General features: G+C 49.4%; 1 protein-coding gene across 2 annotated transcripts; it reads left to right on the forward strand.

The window, feature by feature from the left end:
• Positions 1-27,627, forward strand: KCNJ1 (potassium inwardly rectifying channel subfamily J member 1). Of its 2 annotated transcripts, XM_053659414.1 has the most exons (3): positions 1-196; positions 19,892-19,912; positions 26,077-27,627. In XM_053659414.1, exon 3 carries the CDS (start codon positions 26,098-26,100, stop codon positions 27,214-27,216), a length of 1,119 nt encoding a protein of 372 aa, XP_053515389.1. In that variant the 5' UTR covers positions 1-196; positions 19,892-19,912; positions 26,077-26,097; the 3' UTR covers positions 27,217-27,627. The 2 variants fall into 2 exon arrangements, with proteins under 2 accessions (XP_053515389.1, XP_036990139.1); XM_037134244.2 differs by lacking the exon at positions 19,892-19,912 and having other exon boundaries at positions 2-196.
• Positions 27,628-27,830: the final 203 nt, after the last annotated feature.

The following is a 27,830-nucleotide window of genomic DNA, read 5'->3' on the forward strand; positions in this document are numbered from 1 at the left end:
ACAGATGAGTAGGCAGCCAGTCTGAGCTGACCCACAGACTCATAAAAGCCAACAGGGCCTCGGGCACCTCTCACTCAGGACACCCAACCTCTTGGATCAAAGGCGCAAGGACTCGCTCACATTGAGGATCCAGCTGCTTTTGTGGGGACCAAGAAATTGAGTTTCTGACTCAATAGTCACTCTAGCAATCCATGAGGTAAGGGGGAGAAATGCCTCAATGCCCCTTGGTAGAAAAAAGGAATGAATTCTGGTGGAAATTGTAGACCTCTTTTTTTGTACTTCAAGACTAAGCAGAGCATCCATCACTTCCCAGGGGATACAAGTGTGGTTTTAACTCACTCACCTGATGCTCTTCATCTTCTGGTCACACGTGGATTACGCGCTGTGAGCTTCATCCCGCCCATCCTGAGTGGAAGAGTACCGGCAGCTTCTCCTCTTGGTGGTGGACAGGTGTGTAGGGCTCTGGTCTCTCATGGCATCTTCGGCTGCTGCAAGGCCTTGTGTAACAGCAGAACCTCTCTTGGGCCTTTCCCATCATTAAGGCAGAGGCTATGGGTGCTGGGGAGGTCTAGTATGGAGAAGGCTGAAGACTGGCCTCAGTGAAAGATGTTAGTAAGACATTTCACTTACCTTCATCAAAATGCCTCTCCTTCATTTTATGATCCCCAGTGGATGCATTTGGGTTGCTCAACATTCATTCAGCTTCCTAAATCCTGCTGGGGCAAATGCTCTATGACAGTGAATGCTGCTATTCTGCTTTATAGGAGCCCAGGAATGAGCCGTGTGGAGCCTTCTTCCCCAAACTCCTCTGTCTCGTAGATTCTGTGTATTGTCACTCAAAAGAAGTACATCTATTGAGATGCAAGTTTAAGGGAACCTGTGGGGTTTTTTCCCCCCTGTAGTAGGGCATACAAGATGGAGCAAAACCCAGTGATGGTGATAAGGAGGCTGTGGTAGACAGGGACTTACCCAGCCCTACTGTGGGGGGGTCGTGAGTCTGGCATGGGTTGTGTTACACTACGTCGGTCTGCAAAAATGTATCTGCACTAAATCAGCTCAGTTTTTCCGAGAACAGTGGGGAATCTGGGAAGGTGTGATCTGTCAGCAGAGGGTGGGGTTGGTTTTTTTTTTTTGATACTTAAAGCACAAAGATGGATTTTCCTATGCGTAAGAAAACACAGCAAGTCAGTTTGTATCCGGGGCTGAACTAGCAAAGAAGCCCAGTGAGTGTATCACTAGTGAATGAGTCTTGGAGCTCTGGTGCTTTTGGTGGCAGTTGGTTTTCTCTGCTTTTTCAGTGTAGATAACATGCTGTAACTGCCAAGCAGCCTTGCTCTGCAGCTTTGAGACTCAGAACTCCACAGCCATGCCCCTTTCCTTTGCTCAGCAATTCCCCTTTTTTTTTTTTGCTAGCTTACAGATCTACCCCGGACCTTTTCCCAGCTCAGCGGTTTTCCAAGGGTTCTGCTTTGACTCCAGTGCTTTGCCTTTTCCTCGTCCTGTGGCCTCCATGGGTCAAAGGTGTCCTCATCCCCAGAGTTCTCACTGGGTGGCTTATTCGTCTCAGTTGTTTGGTTGTGCGTGTGGTACAGCTTTCACTCCACCTATTTCTTCCACTTCAGATGCTAGTGACGACTGTCTTCTCTTCATTATTGTCCTTCTCACTGATGTTATTACACGCACAGGGTTCCCCCTCACTTTCCTTTCAACACACTTACAATGAGCACCCACGATGTTTTGGGGACTGTGCTGGGTCCTGGCCAGTTATGCAAAAAGCCCCTGTTCTCACGGCCCTTACAATCTAGTGGGCATGTCAGTCTAGCGGTTATGTACGTGGAAAGAGGATAAATGCTGTGATGAACAGGGAGAGTTACACTGCAATGTGATCAGGACATAATCATTTTTTAAAGATCTATTTATTTTTAGAGACAGGGGAAAGGAGGAAGAGCGGGAGAGAAACATCAATGTGTGGTTGTCTCTCTTGTGCCCCCTACTGGGGACCTGGCCTGCAACTCAAGCATGTGCCTTGACTAGGAATTGAAACAGTGACCTTTTGGTTCACAGGCCCATGCTCAATCCACTGAGCCACAGCAACCAGGGCAGACATAATTATTGCACTCACAGGAAGGACCTCCTCTTTTGCCTACAGAAGACCTCATAAAAGAATGATCCTAAACTCTTGGGGTAGGCAGGATGGGGCCTGCTGGGGCAGGAGGAAGGGCATTCCAGAACAAGGAAATGGCATTTGCAAAAAAAAGCAAACACAAAGGCCCGAGAGAGTATGGCACGTATAAGGAATACTAAGCTGGCACCGCTGGGGTGGATGCAATGGAGTCAGAGGAGGAAAGCTGAGACGAGACAAGTTACAGAATGAGACCACATGATGACAGACCTTCTGCGCGATGCTTAGGAGCGTGGGCAGCGTCCCGATGATAGCGGGAGACCGTGCAAGGTCATATTTTTAAAAGGCTGCTTTGTCTGTAAAGACCAAGGCAAGAAATTGCAGGGGAAGCCAATTAGGAGGTTGCTCCGAGGCAGGACATGCAAGGTCTAGTGGCAGACTGGCCCCCTGGGGTGAAGTGTGGCTCTGAAGAGGAACCTAAGACTTGACCTCACTCAGGAAACTTCCCCCAAAGTCCGAGTGATGAACAAACTTTGAATGGAGAAGAACGTTTTCTTTGCATTAACCCCTACCCCTCATATCCCTTAGTCTCTTGGCCACAGCGAGATGAGTTGATGGCCCCACATGTTCCAGGGAGGCAGGGATGGGGTGGGGCAGGGGGTGGTGTTTCAGCTGCTTCCTCCTCATAAATGAGCCCACGGTCTCTTGCTTTTCTGCACTTTTGCCCAGCGTGCATGTCTGGGGAGAAGGGGCGTTTTGAGCACTATGAGCGTGCATCTCTCTCCCCTGAGTGCCTGCGCCTCAGATGAGGCTGAGGGTGTCAGCCTCTTGGTGCACAGGACAGCCCCAGGAATGCCGTTGGAGCCCTGGGCTGAGGAGCCCGGGCCAGGCACACAGGCGGAAGGTGGCAGAGCCGGGCCGCAGACTTGCCTCTGCTGGGCTGCAGCTCCTGCATTCAGCCCTCCTCCTTCTACTTGGCAGGTGTGGTAAGAGAGCTTAAAGTATGAAGGGAGGCCACGCAGTTCAGAATATCTGGAAAAATGAGCACTTTGGGGTTTAATTCCTGACCTGCTTACTTCAGACTAGCCGCTTTAAGGAGACCTAGGACCTTCTCTCGAGAGCTGAAGTAACGCCCGGGGTCCCGAAGGGCACTCAGAGTGGCTCCAGCTCAGTTGCTGTGAGGTCCAAGAAGAACCAAGTGCCAGAATGTGCATTCTGATGTTAGCTCAAGTAACTGCTAATGAGTTTATTGGCACAAAACCTAAGTTTGCCCAATAATTAATTGGGGAAAGTTGACTATGGTAATTAGTTTTAAAGACTTCTGTGTACCGTCTTCTCCTGTGCTCACATCAGCTGGGTGTTTTCAGAGGTGGAGGTGATGGTGAACTTGACAAGGGGGCCAAGAAAAAGCCCAGAGCCCCCATCCACACACATCTCAGGGCCACCGAGGTCACTCTGACTTCACAGGTTGAGGGAAGGACATACAGGATGACGATGACTTCGTGCAAAGCTGGCAGTGAGAAGGCCCTTAGACCTTCCCGGTCTCCTCTGCCTCCTGGAATAGATGGTTCATGAGTAAATCGACTCTGGTCTAGAGAGCAAAGACTGGGTGGCTCAGTTACGTCGTTCATGAATCTTCCTGAACAAGCTGGGGGTTGTGTAGAAGTTGGAAAAACGAAAAAGAATAAAAACAAACACCCTAAAAAAAATGGCCCTGGCAGGGCAGCTCAATTGGTTAGGGCATCGTCCCATTATGTCAAGGTTGCAGGTTTGATCCCTGGTCAGGGAACTTGCAAGAATCCAGCAATGCATGCATCCACAAGTGAAACAATAAATTGATGTCTCTCTCCAATAAGTAAATAAATGAAATTAATTTTAAAAAAGATGAAGGAAAATTTAGAGTGGAGACTCAGAGAAAGGAGAGCCTAGAAAAGTCAACCGTATACAAACCCTTTAGGTCAAAGGGTGTATTGGAGTTTGTTCTCTGCTCCCAATGGAATGACCCTGAGCCATCCTTGCTGGGTTTATTATGAAGGATGTTCAGAGAATGAATGTCAACCTCCCAGTCATTGCCTTGTCAGAATCCATAAATTAACAGAGGGACTGATGCCCTACATGCCTCCCCGATTCTGTTGGAGAATAGCAGAAAGAAACCAAGAATAATGCAGACAGTGAGCAACCTCAAGACTATTGGGAATCAAAGATGCTCTACTCCAAGTATTTGCTTCTTGCAACTCTTACTAAGGGCTCTAGCTGTTAATATAAAACTCAATCCAGCATCACTACATTAAAAAATGGGGCACCCAAATTAATTTTAAGCAATCATCCTAAGGGACCATCATATCCAGCTCACCCATTGGACAAATGGAGAAACTGTGGCTTAGAGAAGTGCAATGACCTGCTCGGAGTCTCCAGGCAAAATATAAACCTGAATTCACCCACCATTGCTTTGGATCAATAATTTCCTCACTCAAAAGAAGCCTATTATCTCCCTAAATCCATTCCCCAGTGGGGACTAGACTGTCTCAATGTGTGTGTGTCTGCTCCATCCTGTGCCCTGCCGTTAACAAGCCTCGTAAGCTTTGCATTCCAGTCAGATGCATGTCACCCACCTCTGCTTGAAAGAGAAGGTGCTTTTTGAATACTCTGTGAGATAGCAAGCCTCAAATTTCAATTCTTTCAGAATTTCCCAATGTCCTTGACCCTCCTTCTTTCTAATTGCACAAACACCAGTGTTCCTTGGCTCAGAGTCAAGAATTATGTCTACCAGGTTATAGCAACATGCCTCCCTGTCCCCAGATTTAAATCTGGGGACAGATTTAAATGCGCAACACAACGCAGTTGAAAGCAACAGGTTAATACTGTCTTGCAGTTGAAACAACCAACGCTCTCTCAGGTGACTACCCCTAGGGGAAGATTCATGCTTCGCTGCCCTTGATTAAATTCTTGGGAGCTTTCTGGCTCTATCCAGATCTGCCATTTGTCCTTGGAGAGTTCAACAGAACTGGGAAACTATGAATAACTGTTGTTAGCTTCTCACAGGAAAAGACTCCCTGCAACTTAGCCCCTTGGAGTCCAAGACCAGTGATGAGATATTTGGAGAGATAAGCGTGGTCCCAGTCTTGTGCTGCAGGGTGCATTCGACCATTGCAGGCACCAGCGTATTCTGAGGCTCTCAGGGAGGTGGACCGCTGATGAATTATGCATAGAGTAGAGAGGGCTTGAGTTGGATTCCGAGATAAGTCACAGGATTCAGAAAGAAGTCAGAGGGTCACTTAGCAAACCCATGGGGAAGGCCAGGGTACGCTAACGTGTAAAGATACAGTCCCTACCCTAGGCAAGTTCCCATTGCACTGGGAGGGAGGCCCAGGTGACAGGCACATTCTACCTGGTGCGTCGCTCTGATCCAGGCTGTCTCTGGCAGCCCCAGAGGGATGCAGTGGTTGGTGGGAGAAGGCTCAGCTTTTCTCTCAGCTACTCCCTTCCTTTAGCTGGAGAGGAGAAGGGCCGTTTTGAGAGATGTTACCTCAGAATGCTTACCTGGAGCAGGTCTGCAAATCCTTCATCCAAACCCACTGTGTGGGAGAACTCCAGGTTTTCTCTGCAGCCTATGCAGATGCTCACCACTGCTGAGATGCAGACCGGATGAAGTCCGGTGGGGAGAGAGGGTAGAGGGGCAGTGGACAAATATGTGTTCACCATTTGGATTGTATTCCCCTTCCTATTAATACACGTGTTCCTTTGGGCTGGTATTTTATAGCCTATGGTGGTGTTCACAGATTTGGATTTTCACAGATAAAGGCTCTTCTGTAAGTGTCTGTGGCGCTAAGGGAAGGGGTATTGACAGGGAAGGGGAGGTGGCCCAGCCAGGCTGGTGCTTGGAGGGACCTGGCTGGGGAGATCTGGTGCTCAGGGCACAAAGCGGATCAGTTCCCTCCCACGGTCCCACGCACGACAGGGACAGCGAAGTGAAGCGGGAAAACAGGCTGTCATTTGAGAAGGTCGGCCGAGGGTTGTGGGCCAAAATTGCTTTTTAACATAGGAAGAGACCGGTTTTCTCACACCTACTGAGGACAGAGTGACAGTAGAATCCAACTTCAGCCTAAGGATGTGGGTTGGATATCAGGAAGCAGCTGGCACGGCCCAAGTGTTGAGAGGCAGGGACAGAGTTCAGAGGGAAATGGGGAGAAGCTGCTGACCGTGTTTCTGTAGAGACATGGATGGGGCCTCTGCCCGTCTCTCTGGACGGTGGTTTAGGGCCACCTGTTTACGGGCAAGGGCAGGGCTTGGCGCTCTTGGCAGCGAATTCTCATCCCATTGTCCCTGAATGGGCTTATCAGGAGCCCTCACTCTCTGCCTTGTGTTCTTGCTGCACCACAAGGTGAGTCCCCAGTGAGACCGCACTCTCTGTAAGCTTCAAAACAGCAAAGATACGTTTCTAATGACACACAGTGTAAGCTTGGACCAGGGACGGCCACTCCCGGCTAACTCCCCAGAAAGGTGAAGCCTTTCTGCAGGCTGCCTGGGTCTGCCCGCCCAGGAGCCTCGCTACTTCCTTGTAGCCTGAGGCCCCAGAGACCCAGCTTTCAACTCCGGGCAGCCAGTACCCTCTCCTCCCTCCGTGCCCTGCCCCCCTCTCTGCCTGGCTACTCAAAGCTCTTGCCTCCTCGCCCTGGTGCATCTCTTGTTCTGTTCTAAATGCTCCAGCACGCTTCTGTACATGGTGCCATCCCAGCTGACCCACCCCCTTCCGGTCACCTATGGTCCGAGCATCCATCCTCATGTACAATCTGAGCTGAGAGATGCTTCGTGAGGGAAGCCACCGATCAATCTCCCCTGCTGGAGCCTCACTATCAGGCAGGGCCTCTGCCAGCTCCTGTCTTTGCCTGCTTAACCACATGGGCGAAGGGGCCCCCTGGGGACTCTAATAGGTGGACCGTAGGCAGGGTAATTTCTAAATGCAGATACTGTAAAGGCCCTGCATTTACTTTGGTGACTAGAGACCGGATGCTGAGCCCTTTCCAGGCCTCGCCTGTGACTGGTGATGAGGAGCAGTCAGCACAGCCCAGAAAGAGGCCGGTCTTGCCACACACAGTAGAGTGTCCCTGCCTCAGAGGGAACAATAGTAACTGGACATGGTGGTAGCATGTTTTCGCTGTCAAACAATTCTCAGCAGGCCCGGTAACGTGGCCCCGTGTCCCAGAGAGGGAGGGGCTGTGGATGTGTTCAGTCCGTGGGCTGGTGGTCAGTGGAGAGAGAGCTGGGCTTCCTGGTGCTCACGGCTCTTTGGTCGACACCACACCTGGATTGCAGAGCCACCCTGCCTCTCTTTTCTGAGCAGCTCCAGACAACAGTGTCTTCTTCCCACCCTGCAGCTGGAGGCTCCAGCTGCTGTGTCCCCAGGCCCCTTGGTCAAGCTGATGTGAGCTGCAGGGACTCACCCTGGTGGCAGTAGTGGGCTAATTTTCAGTATTCCAACTGGTGGTACCTTCACTTTTCTTCTCAGAGAATCTTCCAGAGGCCCCGGCCTAGTACTAGCAAAGACTTCCCATATTCCTTTACCCATGTCTCCTGCAAGTCATGCCTATGTTAAAAAACTCACTCAATTTCTGTGTTTATTCACTCTGCACTGAAGACTGAGAAATGTCAGGCACTTATTTCAGGTTGATAATTGTTGCTTCTATTTTATTTTCCTTAAAAGTTTTTTTAAAAAAATTTAATATTTTTAGAGAGAGGGAAAGGAAGGGAAAAAAACATCAATGTGTGGTTGCCTCTTGCATGCCCTCTACTGGGGACCTGGCCTGCAACCCAGGTACGTCCCTGACTGGGAATCGAACCTGTGACCCTTTGGTTCACAGGCTGGTGCTCAAACCACTGAGCCATAGCAGGCCGGGCTTCTTCTATTTTAAGTTGTCAGGATAGCTAAGTTCTTCACTGGAAACCCGCTATACCATCATGTCATTCTTTCAGTAACAAAGCTCCTCCTTATGTCTAACTGAATTCCCTCTGGCTGCGATTCCAGCTCACTCCACTTACATAGTTTGTCACTCATGCACTTGAGTTCTCCCAAACACCACCTCATTTCATCTGTACGGTGGCCCTGCAAGGCAGATATTAGTGTTGCCATTTGACAGATGGGAAAACTGCAGCTGGATCTGTGCCTGTCCTGGAATAGAGGCAGGGCTCCTTCCCAGGCTCTGGAGGTTTCCTAAGCCTGTCTGGATCCTGTGACTCTGAACAGCACCCTCTGCAGGAGCCAGCGGGTGCTGGTGCAGGCGGTGAGGGAGGGCAGCCAGACAGGCCTGAGAGAGCAGGCAGAGTGTGGCGTGAGAACCTGTCCTCTCTATTTGGCACTGCTACCCCCACCATCTTTGAAATCCAGTGCCCTTCTGCTTACCAAGGTCACTCTAGTTACTGCAGCTTTCTTAGCCCTTATCACAATCTACCATTACCCTGTTTGCTTGGTTCCTTTTTAGTGTCTGTCTAGCTCGCTCCAGTTTTCTGAGTATCAGTCTTGTTAATGCTGTGCCTCCGGCTCCCAGCACAGACTGGCGATAAATATTTATTGACCAAAGGACAATGAGGAAGGGAAGAAAGCAGGGAACAGATCGGCGGGGCGGGGGCCGGGGAGGGGGGCTTCCCTCAGCCCGCTGCTTCTCCTGCCTGCCTTAGACCGGAATTCACCCATCCATGAGCCAAATCTTCAGGGACTGTGGTAGAAGGACCCAGTGCCAGCAGGGTTCCTGTCCCAGCTCTGCTGCATTGAAGCTGCATAACCTCTCTCAGCCTCAGTTCCCTCCCTTGCAAACAGAGATCATTACACTCCGTGGGGTCACCATGAGAATTAAATGAGATACTCTCTGCAAAGCCCCTGCAGAGTCTCTGCCCCTTTCCGCTGCAGTAACTGCGGCCCTTCAGCCCAGTCCTGCAGAGTGAACCCTCACACCCTGCCGTGCGCCTCCGGCCGCACAGGACAGGCGACCTTGGCCAGTATGAGGACCTTTCAGAGACTGTACCTCCAGCCTTCCATCTGTGCCTTGAAAGTTACTTTGAAAGGGATTCATTCTAATGAGTTTCCTCCAATTTAATTAAACTGAAGATGGAAACATATCAAACCAGCTGAAATGACTGTAAGCTGCATTCTCACTCCCCAGCCCTGTGAACTCGGACCAATAACCTGGCCTCTCTGATCTCTGGTTCTCTCCTTTATACACTGGGGACCATGATGACATTCTCTCTGTCACGTGAGAGTAGTTGTGACCATCGAGTTTACACATGGAGAGTGCCTGGAATACAGTAACCATCACAAATGTGAACGTTGGTCCATGGGCGGGAGAGAAAACCACCCTTAAGCTAACTACCCTCCAGAAGATTTTGTGGCCTTGGCCGGTGTAACTCAGTGGGTTGGGCATTGTCCTGAAAACCTGAAAGGTCGCCTGTTTGATTCCCAGTAGGGGCACGTACCTGGGTTTCAGGTTTGGTCAGGGCAAGTGTGAGGGACAACAGGTTGTGAGGGACTCACATCAAAGTTTCTTTCTCTCTCCCCCCACCCTCCACCACTTCCCCTCTCTCTAAAGTTAGTAAACACATCCCTGGGTGAAGATGAACAAAAATTAGCAGGTGATTTCTGTCGCCAGAGCAGCAATTCCAGCGTGATGGATGAAGGTGGCGGCCGTGGACATGGAGTGAGGGGGCAGCCGGGTTCTGCATCTGTTTGGGGGAAGCGCAGGCGAGGTTTGCTGATGTTGGTGGTGGGGTGGGAGAAAGAAAAGAACCAAGAAGGAATCCGAGTGTCTCTGGAAGCAGTGGGTGCTCATGGCACTTGCAGAGCTGAGGATGGCAGGAATTCAACATGATTAACATACAATAAGTCGTATTTAGTGCTAAGAGGGAAAGGAAGAGTGCGTTAAAAAAGCATTTCTAGAGAAAGAATTTCAGCCCAAGGTGGGCTGCCCTGGCGTGCCTCTCACACCTTCCCAGAGGTCACAGGGCCTGAACCCCTACTACCTGCTCTCAGGGAAAGGCCCGTGCCAGCATCAGCCCCCCAGCCCTGCGCTCCAGCTGCCTCTGAGTCTGCAGGGCTGGTCACGCCAACCTCAGAGGAAATTCAATTGGTCTGGCACAATTGGGTCTTCGAGGGCTAATCGAATCTCATCGTTTTCTGAGCAATTTTACTCTCTGGTCCTCGGCCTCTCCCCTCCTTTGTTAATTTTCCCCTAGCAGCCAGCCAAACAAAGCCTTCTCCTCTGGGCTTCACGTATACCAAAATGCACCTTACGTGTCCCCTCAAAGCTGCCCAGAGCCTGCTGTGCTCCCCATTCCAGAGGTTCTGGTGAAAGAACCTTCTTGATGAGCTGAGGGACAGGGACAGGGAGGCTGAAACTGCTTTCCAAGGCCTGGCATGTCCCCAGGCAGGACACATGTCCTTCCCCACACTTCCTCTGCAGACCATGAAGGCACTTCCGAGGCCGTCTTTGGGCCTGGTAACAGAGCAGCTGCCTGCTCAAATCCAGACGTGAGCGTCAGAATTATCCCCCAAACGCTGCTTGTCCTCTGGCTGTGGTCTCCCCACCTGGGCTCTGCAGACGTGCTTAGCAAGGAAGGAAGCCCCCCTTACGGAGGGTTCCCAGGGCTGGACCCTCTGCTGGGGCTTCTGACACCTGACCCTGGCTCAGCACAAGGGCACTGCTGTTCTTACCTCCATTTGGGTGGACAGCAGCCAGGTTCAGAGAAGCAAAGTAGTTCATCCTGTTGGCAAGTGGAATAAGCCGCGCTTAAAGCTGGGTGGTCTATACCACTTTCCAGCCTGTCCCTTCGCTACCCTCAGGATACCTGTTAAACCTCACTTTCACTTTGCCAGCCCCACCACTGGCCTTTGGGGGTGACGGTAGCTCGGTCAGTGCTGCCTGTAGAGTGGACCTCACCCCACCCCACCGCCAGGTGCTAGCAGGGAGGCATCATCGAGGTCAGTGCTAAAGCCAGTGGTCTGTCTTCACCATTCCCGGTGGTCTTCCTGCCGTCTTTTCTCTCCACAAGGCCAAGTGCAGCCCAGGAGCTTAGCAAGATGGGCCATGCCTGGCCTAAAAGGATGTGGGGGGGGGGGGAATGCCATAGAAAATGGGCACAGTTATTGGGAAGATGGAAAGACAAGGAAAGTGAAATTTTAGGTCTGGGCAAAGCAGCAAGACAGACACTTCCCTCTCCAACCTCAAAAAAAAAAAAGCAAACATAAACAGTGAGCGCCAGCATCCTTATCATTCATTGGCTTTTCTTAGTGACTTTTATGAGACTCTGTTTTCCAGTTAATCGATTATATTGGGAAATTAGCTCTGGAAGAGCACCAGCAGCCGGCTCGCCGGCTCAGTCAGGCAGCAGCCGGCAGCAGAGCTGGAATTCAAGTCCAACTTGGGCCCCAGGCGTCAAGGCCAGAGACTCTGGGGCGCCTGCACGCATTCCCCACGTAGACTGGCTTCGCTCCTTCCAGAGAACTGGGCTGCACTTCCGTTTTGGCCCCCTAACTGTTAGCTACTTAGGGTGCTTAGTAGGAGCCGGGTCTGGTCCTGGTGGGGTGTCATCTCACAGCCATTAAGTTTTGTATTGTTCCTGGTGAGGACAGTTTAAGGCAAGGAACTGAAAATAGAGATGAGGTGGCTCGGGACATTCTTTCTTGCTCCTGAGAGCGGCCCTTGCTCAGGAAGCACGCCAGCCCCGCCTTTGGGAAGGCGCCAGCCTCCAGGAACACATAGTGGGGGGTTTGCTCTCGTCCCTCGAGAGGCCCCGAGTGTGGCCTCCACACGTCTGCCCACCTGGCACCAAGGAAGCAGTGAGGACCTGCCCACCCCGTGCCAGCCCTGCTTCTTGTTCCCTCCTCGCTCTTTTGTGTGAGGGGCAGAGCGGGGAGGGCAGGGGAACGAGGGGCGAGGAGGAGCCTGAGTGGTCCCATGGGGTTCTGGCTCACCTCCCAGGTAGGTCTGTTTGTATCAGAGTCGGACGAGTAATGCCACTGACTCCCGGCTCAGAGCAAGGAACAAAATGCTTGAAACGCTAAGAACGAAACTGTGCTGAAGAGAAGAGAGAGAATGGAATTGAGCTCCTCCGAGAGGATGAGCAAGTGAGGGAGGCCAAGGTGAGGCTGCCGCTGTGGTGCAGCAGGCTGCGGCCATGGCCATGGGAATCCCCTCCTGCCCCACCTCTGGGCCATTCCCACCAGGAAGGTCATGAACCCGCAGGCCTGCCGCGCACCGGGGAACTGCTGACTTGGCTCCCAAGCCCACAACCTTAGCCTTTCTCTGGGCCTGGGAGGCGTGAGGGGTGAGTGGGCAGAGCTGAGTCGGGGCTTCACCCTGGAGCTGCCATACTGAGGTCATACTGTGCACAGGGCTCGGTCCTGTGGAGCTCGGTGAGGGTGGATGGGTGGGAAGTGTCCACGCCGTGCTCACTGGCTCTACCCCATTACCACCTGGACAGGTGGGGAAGAAGGATTTCTTCCATAGACGCTGGGAGTGCACCCATTCCTCTGTCTGCTAGCAGAGCTTCTGTTCCAGAGTGAGGGTAAGCGCCCTGGCTGGATGGCTCAGTTGGTTGAGTGTCGTCCTGTGCACCAAAAGTTGTGGGTTCAATTCCCAGTCAGGGCACATTCCTAGGTTGCAGGTTCAATCCCCGGTTGGGGCACATGTGAGAGGCAACTGATCGGTGTTTCTCTCTCACACTGATGTTTCTTTCTTTCTCTTCCTCCCATTCCCTCTCTCTAAAATCAATAAGCATGTCCTTGGGTGAGGATTTTAAAAATAGAAAAGAGTGAGGGTAAGTGGAAACATGCTTTCTGTACTCCCAGGCTTTTGTGACCAAGAAAATAATTTTGATGGTGCCTTTAGAACCACAGTGACCCCTCACTACAGGAGGGAGGTGCCAAGTTCAGCTAAGGGCCCAGCAAGGGTCTGGGGTAGTGCTTCTGGCTGGCGCTGGGGGAAGAAGGAGAACGAGAAAAAGAAGAATTGAGGACCCAGAAGAGAAGAGGAGGGATGAAGATGAACAGGGGGGATTGCCAAGACCCACGCTCAACATTAGAATATTTGTATCACCTCCAAAGGAAGCATCCACACACATTAGCCATCGTTCCACATTTTGCTTCTTCCCTCCGCACCTTGGCGACTGCTGACCCAACTTTCTTCCTCTATTGATTGGCCTATTACAGATTGGGCTTCTTTCACTAGCCCAGTGCTTTCCAGGTCTTCCATGTGGACTATGTAACAGCAGCCTTTTTCCTCACCACGTAATATTCCATTGCATCTACAGCCGCCTCTGATTTCTTGGTTCATCAGCTGATTGACATTTTGGTTGTTTCCACCTTTTGGCTATTACTGTATGAATAATGCTGCTATAAACATTTGTGTGTAAGTTTTTGCATAAGCGAGTATTTTCCATTTCATCCTCATAACCAATAGGCATCGTAATCACCAATTTATTATGAAAAACCACAGCTCAGAGAGGCTCAGTAATGTTTTTGAGATGGAAAGGCTTCTTTTGATTCAATTATGATAGAAGGAAAAATAAGGGGAAATAAAATGAAATGTACCTTCAACTTTTCCAGATTATTATACACACCATTGAGTAAAAAAAAAAAAAACGAAACTGAAAGGAATGAGAGAAAATGAGTCAGCAGGTCTGTGGCAGGCTCCATGGGCCTTCTCTTGGGAGCTGGGACTCAGTGAGGGTCCCCACTGGCCCTGCCCTGGCTGGCCATATGGTCTGGGCTGGTGCCCCCTTGTCCTGCTCACCCTTCTCTCATTGGCAGACCAGAGAAGCAGTAAAGGGCAGCACAAGGCCATTGCCGGAGGAGCTCTCCGGCCATGAGAGGAGCCTGGTGGGAGTCTCCGTGGCAGTGTCCCTGCACTGAGAGGGCATCCTGGGTGGGGGGACCCAGCTCAGGCCCAAGGGTGGCTCTGTGGCGTGGAACAACGGGGTCACCGAGACTCCTGGCTCTGCTTCCCTCTGCCTCTGGGGCTTTCCCAGAAAGCACTTGGACATGGGAATGTGGGTGACGTGCCGCCCCATTAATGGACCTGTGATGGCTTGGCAGGCCCCCAGCCGAAGCTGGTAATCATTGACCCTCAGAAGCTCCCCGGGGCGGGACAGGAGAGCCTGCAGGAACGCGGCCCTCCAGCTAGCCCCCGTGCTTGACCCTGGAGGCTTGTCCTTCTCAGGATCTTTCTGGGAAGTGCAGAGCTACTGTGGCCTAGACACTGGTGCAGAGAAGCCCAGAATGAAAGGTCCCGTGGATAATGACGTGATCGGATATCTTATTCTGTGCGTGGCCGGAACTTGAAGGAAGAACCAGAGCTGGAGGCGGTATTACCGAAGGTGTTAATAGCACGATCATTTTCCATGTCCAAGTGTTGTCTAAGCTCTTTGTGTCCATCTGTAAGATCCATATGAATGCTCCCAATTTTCAGATAAAGAAATGGGCACATCGAGAGGCCAGTTTGCACCTGGTTTCAGAGCTGACTCCAGATTCATACCCCACATACCCACTTCCTAACTCCTGCCTGGCCAGCCACCTGCCGCAGCTGTGACAAGGACACTTCAGACACGAGCTAGAGTGCAGGGCTGACTGCAAGGCATCTGGCGTACCCTCCAAATGCAAGAACCCGGGGTCCCGTGCCCCCTGCTTTGCCCACCACCACAGCGCCCGGCGCTTATATTTACAACATTAGCTCAATTATTCCCTTATTTTATCAATTGCCAAGGTTTGGAATCCTGTATGTTTCCTTAAAAACAAAATGTACTTGTTGCAGACACACAGGAAAAGTATGCTCAGGGCCTGCAGTCCCCATGGAATTCATTCCTTTCTGGGCTGAAAGAACCGAACTGATGTCATAACAGCTCAGACTGCAGAGAACTAGAAGGGTCAGACTAATTCCAGAATCTCGGCCCACACCATAAATACAACTTTAGGTAAACATTTAAATTCTTTCATTAAAATCCAGTGTCATTTGAGGTGGGCGGCTCCACAGATGAGATTTCAGAATTGTTTCATTGCAAATGGGTCCAGTTAAAAAACAACAACTTTCCCCTCAACACACATACTTTGACAAGGTAAAACAAGTGAGAGGGTGAGTATCTTATTTGCAGAAATTATTCTTCACTTTATAAAATAACTCAGCAAAGGATTCCATTCAATATCGAACATCTTAAGAAACATGACTCACTGTATGCAAGCAATGTGTGTTGACATACTGTCTTTTGAGAATATTTCACATATTGTTTTCAGTGTAAGATTATACTTCGAGACACATGCAATGATATTTTTAGTGCAATGGCATTGTTTTTAAATATCAATGAAAACAAAGGCCTAGGAAAGCCTCTGGGGTGTTGCGTCAAATTAATTTGCGGTCCTGAGCTCATCAAACACTCAGGTTCACCAGTGACCCATGGCTGGGGTGGGGGGGTGCTCCAGCCTGAGCGCACTTCAGGGTCTGGGAACTGGAGATAAAATCAGAATCCACAGGAAGCAGAACCCGCCTTTGTCAGCACGATTCCTGCTCGGAGGAGGCCTATCTGTTCCCAGGCCCATCTGACTGAAATGTCACCCAGGATTCTGTAGGGACCTGTCCTCCCTCTCCAGACAGTCTGAGTCCTGGCAAAGGCAGCTCGACCAATTCCAAACCCCAAAGAAGGGACTTCCACACCCAGCAGCTCCCAAGGGCCCCTCTGAGCCTCACTCCCACATGAAGTTTGGAACATCGTCTCCTGAACTCTTTGGACAGGGGTGAGTGGCTCACTGCACACGTTGCTTTCTCGGTGAACAAGCCGGTGGGTGAGCCAGGCTGCAAGAGAGCCGGGTACAGGTTAGGGTGTGAGGAGCCCAAGGGCACAAGGCCACATAGGCCAAGTGTCCTTACCCTGACTTTCCACCCTCTCGGAGTGCAAGGAGACTGAGTCCCACCAGGGGATGGGGGTGGTGGCTCTGTTACCCTCTCCACAGCCCCTCCTGCAAATCAAGCACTTTGAGGCTTTCTCGCCTTCGCTGTACTTGCTTCTGTCTCTGACAAATATTTCTTGAGCATCTACTCTGGGCCAGACCCGCAGCTAGGGGGGCACTGGGGGTAGAGCCATGGAGGGGATGGGTGGGGCTACTGCTCCCAGACCAGCACAGAAGCAAGTCTGTTACTTGAAAATCACTGTACATCCTACAAACAAAAAGGAAATGGTAGGATATAATATTGTAATGGGGGTACAACTTGACTTAAATGGGGCGAGGGGTGGTCAGGAGTTCCCGTTCTCTTTGAGGGACTGACATGTAAGTTTCTTGCTGAGAAGTGAGTGACATTTAAGTTGAAAAACCAAGAAGTCAGCCTGTTGGGGAGAATGGAGGGCCCGGAGTTCCCAGCGGGGGAAAGAGCACTTGATGCAGGCTCAGGAGGGTTGAGTTGCCTGCCCAGGTTTCTACTGTTGGTGTGAGGCAGGACTGGGCCAGTGTGTGTCTTCTCGTCTCTGTAGCCGCAGTCTGTCGTCTAGGCTTGACCTTGGCACTCACTGAGTATTGCTGAGCTGACTGACTCCAGGCCAGGATGCTTTGCCTTCTGCTAGAGCAGTGAGTCCGAAGGGCTCAGCTCACCGTCACTGGCAGATTCTCCTTGTTCACTGGGTGGTGTTGGGGGGGCTCCCCTCCTCCCACAGTGGCCATCTTCATCACAACAAATTTCTGATTGTAGAATATGCAGTAACCTCACCGTGCATATCCATAGGTGCCTCCAAATGGAAGATGGCATCCTTGTAACTTCAGGCCGATGCCCGCAACAAGCCAGGATGACCTCTAACCTTCCACTGTAAGCCCAGTGCTCAACAGAACATCTTCAGCTGCCTCCTCGGTTGCTTCCTAACTGCTGTAGCATCCTTACCATTTCTGAACTCTACCTGGCATTAGAAGGCCCTTCTCTGCCAACATGCACCGTTGCATCCAACGCAGTTGATTCTGTGCCGTCTCCAAGGGGCCCGCACCCTTCCACATGCCAGGCTTCTCTCTCTCTCTGGTGCTTTTTCTCATTCTCCTTCTTGTCCCTGAAAACCTGTCCCCTCTCCACTAATCTAGACCCTCGCTCTCCTTTCAGGTTCAGTATCTAAAAGAGATCTGATCTTTTGCCAACTCTTGCTCTTTTATGAGATCTCTCCATTAAGTAAGGAAATATATGGAAAATCTCCATTCCTGGTGCATACTAAGTAGGCTCTGAGTAAATGTTTGCCTTGGCTCTGCATTGTTTATTAACTATTTGAGGATGCCTCGGGGCTTAAAAACAAGGGCTCCTTGGGCCAACCTAGGTTCTTCTAGATCTTTCCTTCTTTTGGCTTTCTGCTTTGTGACCTTCTGCAAATTGCTTAAGTTCTCTGAATCTCAGTTCCCCACCTCCTAGGGTCGTTGTGAGAATTAAATATGTTAATGCACGTGAGAGATTCTGCTGTTGCGTCTGATGCCCCCTGGAGGCTCCAGGGGATGCCAGCTGCACTGTGCTCTAGGGGGCGCTGTTCACACAGAATGCACCAAACTCTGGCTCAGTCTGGTGCAGGACGCCTGCAGTTAAGAAGGGAAAATTCTTAGAAAAATCTCTACAAGACAGGCCAAGTGGATCCAACTCTAAGTTTCTCTTGGCCTCTACCGCTCTCACTCTCCTGTCACCCTCCCCGCCCTGTCCCCAGGATGTGTTGCTGTCTCTTTAAACTCTGAATCGGGGCAGAGGGGAAGCTCCCCCTCTTGGTCCTTGTTTGCAGGAGACACGCTTTTTCAAAATACTTCAGAAATCACTATAAAGACCCCTGCCTGGTGGAGCTCAGTGGATTGAGTGCTGGCCTGACAACCAAAGAGTCACTGGTTCAATTCCCAGTCGGGGCACCTGCCTGAGTTGTGGGCCAGGTCCCCAGCCTGGGGTGTGCAAGAGGCAACCTGACATCAATGTTTCCCTCCTTCTCTGCCCCTTTCTTTACTAGTAAATAAATAAAATGTTTTTAAAAGTCATTGTAAAGAGCCATAAGGAGACAACACTGAAAAGCACACAGAATAAGGGTCTAAAGGTCAGCTTCCAGCATAGTTTTCTAAGTCCACAGCAAATGCACGCTGGTTACCAGCCCCTGCAGACACCTTGCTTGGGTCCAGCTTCACTAGCTCCTGGCTGGCTGGACTGGTTGGGACATCATGTCTCCTGACACTTCCTGTTGGGGTGCCATGAAGAGGTGAGAGTGTAATTATCTCAGGATGACGAATGACCCAGGTACATAAGTTAACTAGATAGATTTTAAACCCTGACCTTGAGATTTTTAACTCTTTTAAAAAATATGTATTTATTTTCAGACAGAGGGGAAGGGAAGGAGAAAGAGAAGGAGAGAAACATCAATGTGTGGTTGCCTCTCATGTGCCTCCAACTGGGGACCTGGCCTGTAACCCAGGCATGTGTCCTGACTGGGAATTGAACCGGTGATTCCTTGGCTCGCAGGCCAACACTCAATCCACTGAGCCAGGGCAATTTTTAACTTATTTTAATGACTGTTACTATTTGCCTTTGGTGCTTTCCTTTATTCTTTACATCCTGATACGAAAGCAAACGTAAGCGCAAGGTATATACGTGTGTGACTTCTGGAACTGCTTCTCGCCGGTTGACTTGTGAAATGGCCTTGAGGGACCTGGGAAACCGCACCGAGGCAGGACGCTTCAGTAGGGTTGGGCTGGTTTTAGGTGACTTGGGGAATAGTGAAGGGAGCAATTCTTCGCTCTGGGTTAGATGTCAGGAAGCAGGGGTAATTCTATGATTGCGTATGTTAATAAACCTCATTGTTTTGAAGGGAAAAGACTGTTGTGAAGTCGTGGCCAATATTGGTGAAGACGCGGTGGCCCACTCATCTCAGCCAGGATGTGGGGTATTTGCTTGTTTTTGTGGTTTGGACCATGTGCACATTTTGTGTGTTCAGACATGACGATGGAGTGGCCTTGTCTGGTGTGGATGTCCTGTGAAGTTGGGTGCAACCGGAGAATGCCAAGACCTGGCTGTCGGGGCCCGGCCAGCTCCCAATGCCGGGGCTGCTTCCCTCTTTTCAGTGGGCACTGTACTTTGTTGGTGGTGCCAGCAAATCCTAGTGGGCGTCTGTGGTAAGAGAAGGACCGCAGCACTGCCCCTCGTACTGCGCCTCTGCTCAGCCTTGCCAGGGATAGCTCTCTCCCTCTCTCCTGTTCTGACCTCGCTAAGATGAGGCGGCTGCCCTGATTAGAGACAAATCCTTCATAAACACAGGTTTGCCATTCCCAGGTCTTCTATCCCACGTTGGGAAGCTGGGCTCTGATGCCGGCATAGTTCACAGATGCGGGTGGGTGGTCAGAGCCTGGTCGCTCTCTCTGGGAAGCCTTCTCCTTCACTCAGCTGTGGCCTCCCGCTCAGCCCACTGGACTGTGCATGCGAGACACTAAGCAGCCTGGGTCAGCGACTGCTGGTTAACTGCTAGCCGAGCTTCAATTTCTGAACTAATAACAGCAGTTGCTATGGTTTATTGCACAATTACTATGTTTTAGGAATTTCACTTATGCGACTGCATTTAAAACATACTGCCCTGACTGGTGTGGGTCAGTTGGTTAGAGCGTTGTCCAGTAAACCAAGGGGTAACAGGTCCGCTTCCCGGTCAGGGCACTGCTTGGGTTTCGGGTTTAGTGCCCTATTGGGGTGCCTTCAGGAGGCAACTGACTGATGTTTCTTTTTCTCTCACTCTCTCTTCCCCTTCCTCTCTCTCTAGAATCCATGAGTATATCCTCAGGTAAGGATGAATAAATAAATAAATAAAGTGTTTAAAAAACCATACTACAATCTTTGAAAATATTACAGCCATTTCACAAGAGAGGAAACTGAGGCTCAGCAAGGCTACAGGACTTCTCAGGTCACTTGGCCATTAAGCAACAGAACTGAGGTTCAAGTCCATGTCTCCGGACTTACTCAAGCTCGAGTTCCTTCCAGTCTGCCATGACCTGTGCTGTGAATGCCCTGGACCAGGTCTCCCACCCTCTCTTGGTCCCTGTGCGAGGCACAGCCCTTTGGTATTCAGACAGTCCTGCTGGACCAGCTGGTTCCAGAGATACCTGCAGAGCACGGTGTTCCTGAGGCGAGCGCCGGCCCCGGTAGACCTCGTGATGCCCTGGCTCTGGTTCCCAGACTCCTTCCCTGGACGGAACCAGGCCCAGGCCGCATTCCCACCCTGGGCTTCATGGCGAACAAGGCCTGTGCAGACACCCACCCCAAAGGTGGGGTGATCTGAAGTGCATTCCACAGTCCAGCCTGGAAGTGTCCTGAGGTTCAGATGCCCCATTACAAGCCCATGTGGCCAAAAAAAATTGTTTCCACTGGTCTTGCCAAGTTCTATTTAGAACCTATGCTGACCCCAAGTGAGCTGCCTGATAGTGCTAAAGACACCAGAAATAGCTTCCCTCAGAATTACCGAACAAAAGGGAAGCAATGCCTTCTGTCCACAATAGGTTCCAGTATGGAAAAAGTAGTTCGGCGAGCTAGATGACAGGAAGCTCCTTAGGGCTCTGAGCCCGGTTTGCAAATCCAGCCGGGTGGCTGTCCTCTAATAGCTTGAGACCATTTTCATAGCAAGCAGGAAGTCCCCTGAGGTGCATTTGTTTAAGCTCCTAGCAAACCTGTGTTGAAAGGTACCAGATTGACACCCAGCTTGCCTGGTCTCCTCTTTGATGGCTGCTTACAAACCCTGTTCTCACCCCTCTGAGGGCGGCGAACCTTCTGTGCTGCAGTTACTGAGTTCTTATCCTGGGAGCAACTTGAGAGCAAAGGCTGTTGCGTCCTTGGTTTCCTAGCCTAACACCGAATGCATGGTAGATGCTAGATACATAGAGTGTTTGCTCAATTATACTGGTTAAGAAGGCCGCAACCCTACCCCACGATCCAGTTCCATGCCTCACCATGGTTAGGGTCTCAAGAAATGACGACTGATTCAGACTCATCGGAAACAAAGCAGTGCATTTTCATGAAAACTTGGATTTCTTTTTTCACCACTGTGGCAAAGGGACTACAGAAAATCATTTGACTTCTGCTCACAGGCCCCGTAACACTATCACATGAAGTCTCGACTCTCAGAAACTTCCTGATGGGAACCAAGGTTGTGCATGAGCTTTGAGAGGTTTGGCTAAAAGGCAGACTGCGGTAAGCATATTTTCATCCAGAGAAGTGATAGCCTTTAAACTTCTAGAGAAGAGACAATCACAGCAATGTCCCTTACGTCTCTGACGCGGTGGCTGCAGAGCACGCGGGGACAGACGGAGGCGGTGGGAGATTGTTAGAGGAAATCCCAGGTTCACCGCGGCGTGTTCAAAAGTAGATGCCCGCCGAAGAACAGCCTCCGGACGGATTTTTCAGTATTATCACTGGGCAGGCACTCTACACACCTCGCTTAGAGCAAAGGGGGTTTGGTTGACGCGGCTGTTGCGTGCCGATGAAGAGGGCAGTTTCACGGAGAATGAAAGTGTGTCTGTTTTCAGGAATTTGAAGGGTGGTTAGATAGAAGAAACTTCCATCTAACTTAGAGACTGAGAGATGTAGAGTTGTGATGACTTGTCTTGGAAAAGGATCTAGACCGTCTTCCCTCTCCCAGTTTTTCCTCTAGGTCTGCAACCCAGCGGCCTCGCGCGGCCAGCTGAGTACCCCGTGCTGTGGCCCTGGCTTGCGGGGTCCCTGCTACTGCTGCCTGTTCCAGCCCCGGCGTGGCTCTCAGCTCCTACATGCCCTCTTCTGCTGCCCCTGCCTGGGCCGGCAGTGCACCGTGGTTAGTACTGTGTGCACGGGAACGTCTCTTCTCCTAAGCCTCTATAGGGATGCCCTGACTGGTGTGGCCCAGTGGATCAGGCATCATCCCATAAACTGGAAAGTCGCCGGTTCGATTCCTGGTCAGGGCACATGCCTGGGATGCAGGCCAGGTCCCCAACTGGGGGCATGTGTGAGGCAATGAATTGGTGTTTCTCTCACACATGGTTGTTTCTCTCCCTTCACCTCTCTCTAAAAATAGATAAATACAATCGTTTAAAAATATCTTTACAGGGAGCCATATAAGTACAGCAACCTCATTGCATTTATGCACACATCAATTAATTTATCACAGCATACTTATAGAGTTCGTACTAAGTGTGCCTCTAATGCCACCTTCAGGCTTTGGCCTTGATGGCACTTCTGTGCCGCCGAGACGCGGTGCCCCCCAGAACCCTCGCAACTGTGTCCCCTCCTGGCCACTGTTGCATGGACTGGTTTTCAGTTCGAAGGCTGGCATCTCCCACCCCACACTCGACTGGAAGCTTCCTCACGGTGACAAGGCTCGTGTCCATTCGGTAAACAACGGCTTCCCTGGTGTCTCCCGGCAGGTGCCCGGCACACGCACTAGTGTAGACATAATAGTGTCGGAGAATAATGGACAAATGCATCCCATGCACACAGAGGCGATGAGTGTTTCGCCTGTTGCCGGGTTTTCGCAGGGGATGGAGACCCATCTAATGGAGATCTTCCGGAAAAGGTTTTCCTTTGGGCATTAGACAAACCAAGCACATTGCAGTTGCCGATTTCCTGAGCTCACTTCCCTACTCGACTGGGAGCCCCTTGAGAACAGGAACAGAGTTCGATTTGTTGAAATCCCACACAATAAGCGTACGCTCAATGTTTGGAGAGCTTACAAGAAGTTCATTTGATGGGAATGGATGGTTTACAGAATGATAATGCTTAAATAATTCACTGGCTTTGCCGGGCCACTCAGAATACCTTGGTAAATATCAGCTAATACACAGCCCTTTGCTTGCTATTAAGATTTACTGATTTAAATAGAAAGTAACCTAAAAACTGTGCGTGTTACATAACCCAGACACCGGAGCCAATCTTAAATCAACAGATTGTTCCAAAAACACATGTTGGCTCTGTCTGTGGTTGGATTACATGCCATTGTCTAAGCAGAGCTGGGTATGTGCTGTGTGAATGATGAATTTATCCTGTGGTCTTACAATCTCGAGGTATAATTCTTCTCACTCTTTGAATAAATAAATCAACAGTACATGTGAAAAGTACCTTCACTAAATGCCAGATTTTATCACATAAATCCCCAAATAAAGTCTGCTTTTAAGCCTCAGTTTCTTACATAACAGGGAGTGTTGTATAGCGAGATTAACATGGTATCTCATTTCTTCCTGGTGTGACCTTCCTTTCATCTCACAAATATGTACTCATCTATGTCTAAATATTCCCCTGGGCCTTTGTCAACACGTGGAAATCTCAGCATCTCAGGGAGTTTCAGAGAATAGGCTGGGAGACTGATGACAACTAACTGTTTCTGGTGGAAAGTTATCAGGCACGACCTTGGAGAAAGCGCAGGAGTGCCACAGAGCGTGGCAAGGAAAGGAGAGAAGTGCCGGAACGCAGCCTGTGCCACTGCCCAGGGACCTCAGCCGGTGGCCGGGCATGTCTTAGCATGACGGTATTCAAGCCATGTGAGAGTTGGAAAGATAAAATATATACCCAGGTTGGGGCCTGGTCTGAGAACAACCAATTGCCTTGGTTTAAACCACACAACTCCACTATCCAATGAAGTGTTTTAAGCTAATACCAATTAGCATCAGTCCACTGACCCAAAGACTAAATTATATAAAGCTGGGTCTAAAGGAAGCCAGCCAGCATACAGAGACCAACTCCCAACACTGCTTCCTTGTTCTTCACAGCCATGGATGCTTCAGGTCAAAGCATGTTTAGGATTTTGGTAAGTGCGAACCATCTGGGGAAAGCAGTAGAAGCAGGTTGGTTCTGTCTCAGTTCTTTGCAAGGCAGTCTGATGATATTTTATTAGTAACAGGCATGGACGCCCACACTTATCTGAGACATAAGTCAAGGGGTACTTATTCACACAACAGAAATAGTCTTCATCTTCAAAAACAAAATGAGTTTAAGAGAGACAGGAGGAGAGTCGTAGGGAAGAAAAGCCCTCGGAAGTTGGCAGGTTAGGAGCTGTCTCTGGCATTATAATGCATGGCAAAGAGAATGTGGGTACAACTGATCATTGTTGGCTTTAGAATGTGTCATTTTATGTGAGGGCCACTCTATGAAGAGCGTTTTAGACAGTGTGAGCTTCGTGAGCCTGAGAAAGGGAGAGCACCCGAGGGATGGTCGGTGCAGGGAGAGGAGGCGTGTGCAGAGAAAGGGGAGAGACTGGGCAACGAGGCGTCCCTTTCTCCCTCCCTGAGCCTAACTTGGGACCATCACTGAAAGCTCTCCGAGGACTTGAGGCCAATGAGGGTTGGGGAGGGGTGAGGGCAGGCCCCTTTGAATGTGTGCACTGCTGTTTGCTCTCCCAGTAGCTTTTGAAAATATACGTTTCTTTAGAACCTGCCCTCAGAATTTCAAATCAGCCCAGCTGTGGTTTTCTCTTTGCCACTTCTACTAGGTGTTGACTTCTTGGGCTTTCATCCGGTTCAAGACCTTAAGCAAGAAACTGTGGAATATCGGTTTTGTTTAAAGTTTATCACTAAGTTGGTTTCGCTTCCTAGTTTGTATGAATAAACCCATTTTTGAAGGGGGATTTTGAGAGCTATTTTAGAAACATATTTGCATTTCATTAAAAATACCACGAAAACACTGCTAACTGGGGCGAACAACCTTAGAGTGGGGGGGCACACCTAGAGGACAAGGTAAGCTCATGTGTATGACCCCTTGATTTCATCGCTGTTGGCTGTTTAGGGGGAAATCCCCTCACTTCCTTGCTGTACAATGGGAGTCAAGATAATGTCATCAATAGGAAACCATTGATCAGATCTCATTTGAAGGGCTTCACTTGTTGACTGAATTAGTCCCTTTACGTTTTTCTAAATGAATACTAACACACAGAGTACGCTAGCAGCTGGGAAAGAGGAGTGAATGAGATGTGGTGTTACCTGTACGAAATGACTCTTTACACCAGGGCTCCCAGCCCTGCAGCTCGGGAGCAGGGGAGGAAGTGGGAGGTTCTGACCGACGGTGGCCATCCTGCCACTTTTGGGAGGATCCTGGCACATCGTGAACAGGGAGTGGAAACAGGGTGTGGGTGCACTGAGAAAACTTTAGAGATGACACAGTAGGACTTAACCAAACCGTACTGAGAAACTTTGTTCTAACCAGTGCTGGGCATTAAAGCCAAAAGGAAGTTGATTGATACTTGTCTTAAGATGTTTCAGGGAAATTTAACTTTAGAAGAGAAAATGTCATAACTGAGACATGGTATGATAGAGGCTCTGGACGAAAAGCAGGGGACATTAAGCTCTAGTTGTCATCCTGTCACTCATTAGATATGTGACTTTGACTACGTCATTGAAATTTTCTGAGTCTCCATTCCTTCATTTAATGTATGAGAGGACTGAACTGAATCAGGATTTCTCTTGGTAGGTAAGTACCAATAATAGCACCACACAACATGGTTTGGGCAGTATATTTACTGAGCTGGATTTTTCATAGTTGTTTATTTTTATATATTACAAAAAATGTAAATAGTGCATCAAGCTTCTGCTTTCACAGATATTCTTGCTTAACATGTGGTTAAATTTATTTTTTAAAAGGAGAGCTTATTTAAAAGAATTGTATCAAAAAGTTGTAGTACAGCTCTTGATGGCTATCACAAACATTTTTAACGTTGTGCATGACGGAGGTCAGAAACACTCTTAGGTTCCTTCCATTTCTATCTTATTGGAATTATTTTTCCTTTCATATTTAAGCCACAGGGTCTTCTGGTGGAGAGTGTCTATCGAAAATAGTGTTGGGGTATCCAGAATGAACTTGTCAGCTTGCCCAAATGGTCAGATTCCAGATCGTTTGGAACGTCTTTTCATACATAAGTAACTCTTTATGTGAGTCACCTACGTCACCGCTGCTATAAATATAATTTTGTTTTGTTTTTCTTTGATGTGTTTTCAGATCAAGGCGTTGACAGAAAGAATGCTCAAACATCTTCGGAAGTGGTTCGGCACTCGCTTTATCGGGCATTCTCGGCGAAGAACAAGGCTGGTCTCCAAAGACGGGAGGTGCAACATCGAGTTTGGCAACGTGGAGGCACAGACCAGGCTGATATTCTTTGTGGACATTTGGACGACCGTGCTTGACCTCAAGTGGAGATACAAGATGACCATCTTCATCACAGCCTTCTTGGGGAGCTGGTTCCTCTTTGGTCTCCTGTGGTACGCCGTGGCCTATATTCACAAAGACCTCCCTGAGTTCCATCCGTTTGCCAACCACACCCCTTGTGTGGATAATATTAATGGTTTGACCTCGGCTTTTCTGTTTTCTCTGGAAACGCAAGTGACTATTGGGTACGGATTCAGGTGCGTGACGGAGCAGTGTGGCACTGCCATCTTCCTGCTTATCTTCCAGTCTATACTTGGAGTTATCATCAATTCCTTCATGTGTGGTGCCATTTTAGCCAAGATCTCCAGACCCAAAAAGCGTGCAAAGACCATTACGTTCAGCAAGAACGCGGTGATCAGTAAGCGGGGTGGAAAGCTTTGTCTCCTGATTCGAGTGGCTAATCTTAGGAAGAGCCTCCTCATCAGCAGTCACATCTACGGGAAGCTTCTGAAGACCACAGTCACTCCCGAAGGAGAGACCATTATTTTGGACCAGACCAATATCAACTTTGTAGTCGATGCTGGGAATGAAAATTTATTCTTCATCTCCCCACTGACAGTTTACCACATCATTGACCACAACAGCCCTTTCTTCCACATGGCAGCAGAAACCCTTCCCCAGCAAGACTTTGAATTAGTGGTGTTTTTAGATGGCACCGTGGAATCGACCAGTGCCACCTGCCAAGTCCGGACATCCTATGTCCCAGAAGAAGTGCTTTGGGGCTACCGTTTTGCCCCCATAGTATCCAAGACCAAGGAAGGGAAGTACCGGGTAGATTTCCATAACTTTAGTAAGACCGTGGAAGTGGATACTCCTCACTGTGCCATGTGCCTTTATAATGAGAGAGATGCTAGAGCCAAGATGAAGAGAGGCTATGACAATCCCAACTTTGTTTTGTCAGAAGTCAACGAGACAGATGACACTAAAATGTAATAGTGGCTTTTCCACATGAGTACAGAGATGTTTGAACATACATAGTGACTAGAAGCATTACAAAGCAATCAACATTTGGGGGGTCTGAAAGTAGACAAAAGCTTTCCAAGTCCACCAGCACAATGCCCTTGGAATCCATAATCATGATCCTACAAGACACACGGCTGTACAAGCCTAGTGCGCATTGTATGTGCAGGAAGCTGGAACACAGAAGTCATGGGAGCTCACTTGTAACTTGAATATTACTGTCATTTGAAATTATGCGGTGTTGATAGGAACAGACAAAATCATCAAAAGTTTCATGAGATCTTTTCAAAAGTCTCCTTGAAGAAGTTACAAGCTTTACGTAGGATCAGGGAAAACCATAGTCTCATTTTGATTCTACAATAATAAATAGGTCACTTTGTTTTTTTGTTTTTAAAAAATTTATTCTTTTTATTTTTCCTGAATTTATTGGGTGACATCGGTTAATAAAATTAGATAGGTTTCAGGTGTATGATTTTATAATACACCATCCGTAAGAAGGTGGTCTAGTTTTATTTTTTAGCATGTATCTGTTCAATTTTTCCAACACCATTTATTGAATAGACTGTCTTTACCCCATTGTGTGTTCT

The sequence above is a fragment of the Artibeus jamaicensis genome, unplaced genomic scaffold (genome assembly GCF_021234435.1).
Source record: "Artibeus jamaicensis isolate MK-2021 breed Jamaican fruit bat unplaced genomic scaffold, CSHL_Jam_final scaffold_660, whole genome shotgun sequence".
In the NCBI taxonomy this organism is placed as follows: Eukaryota; Metazoa; Chordata; class Mammalia; order Chiroptera; family Phyllostomidae; genus Artibeus; species Artibeus jamaicensis.

What these genes read in the sequence shown, in the direction of transcription:
- KCNJ1 (XM_053659414.1), top strand. Translation starts at nt 26,098, where the DNA reads ATGCTCAAACATCTTCGGAAGTGGTTCGGCACTCGCTTTATCGGGCAT.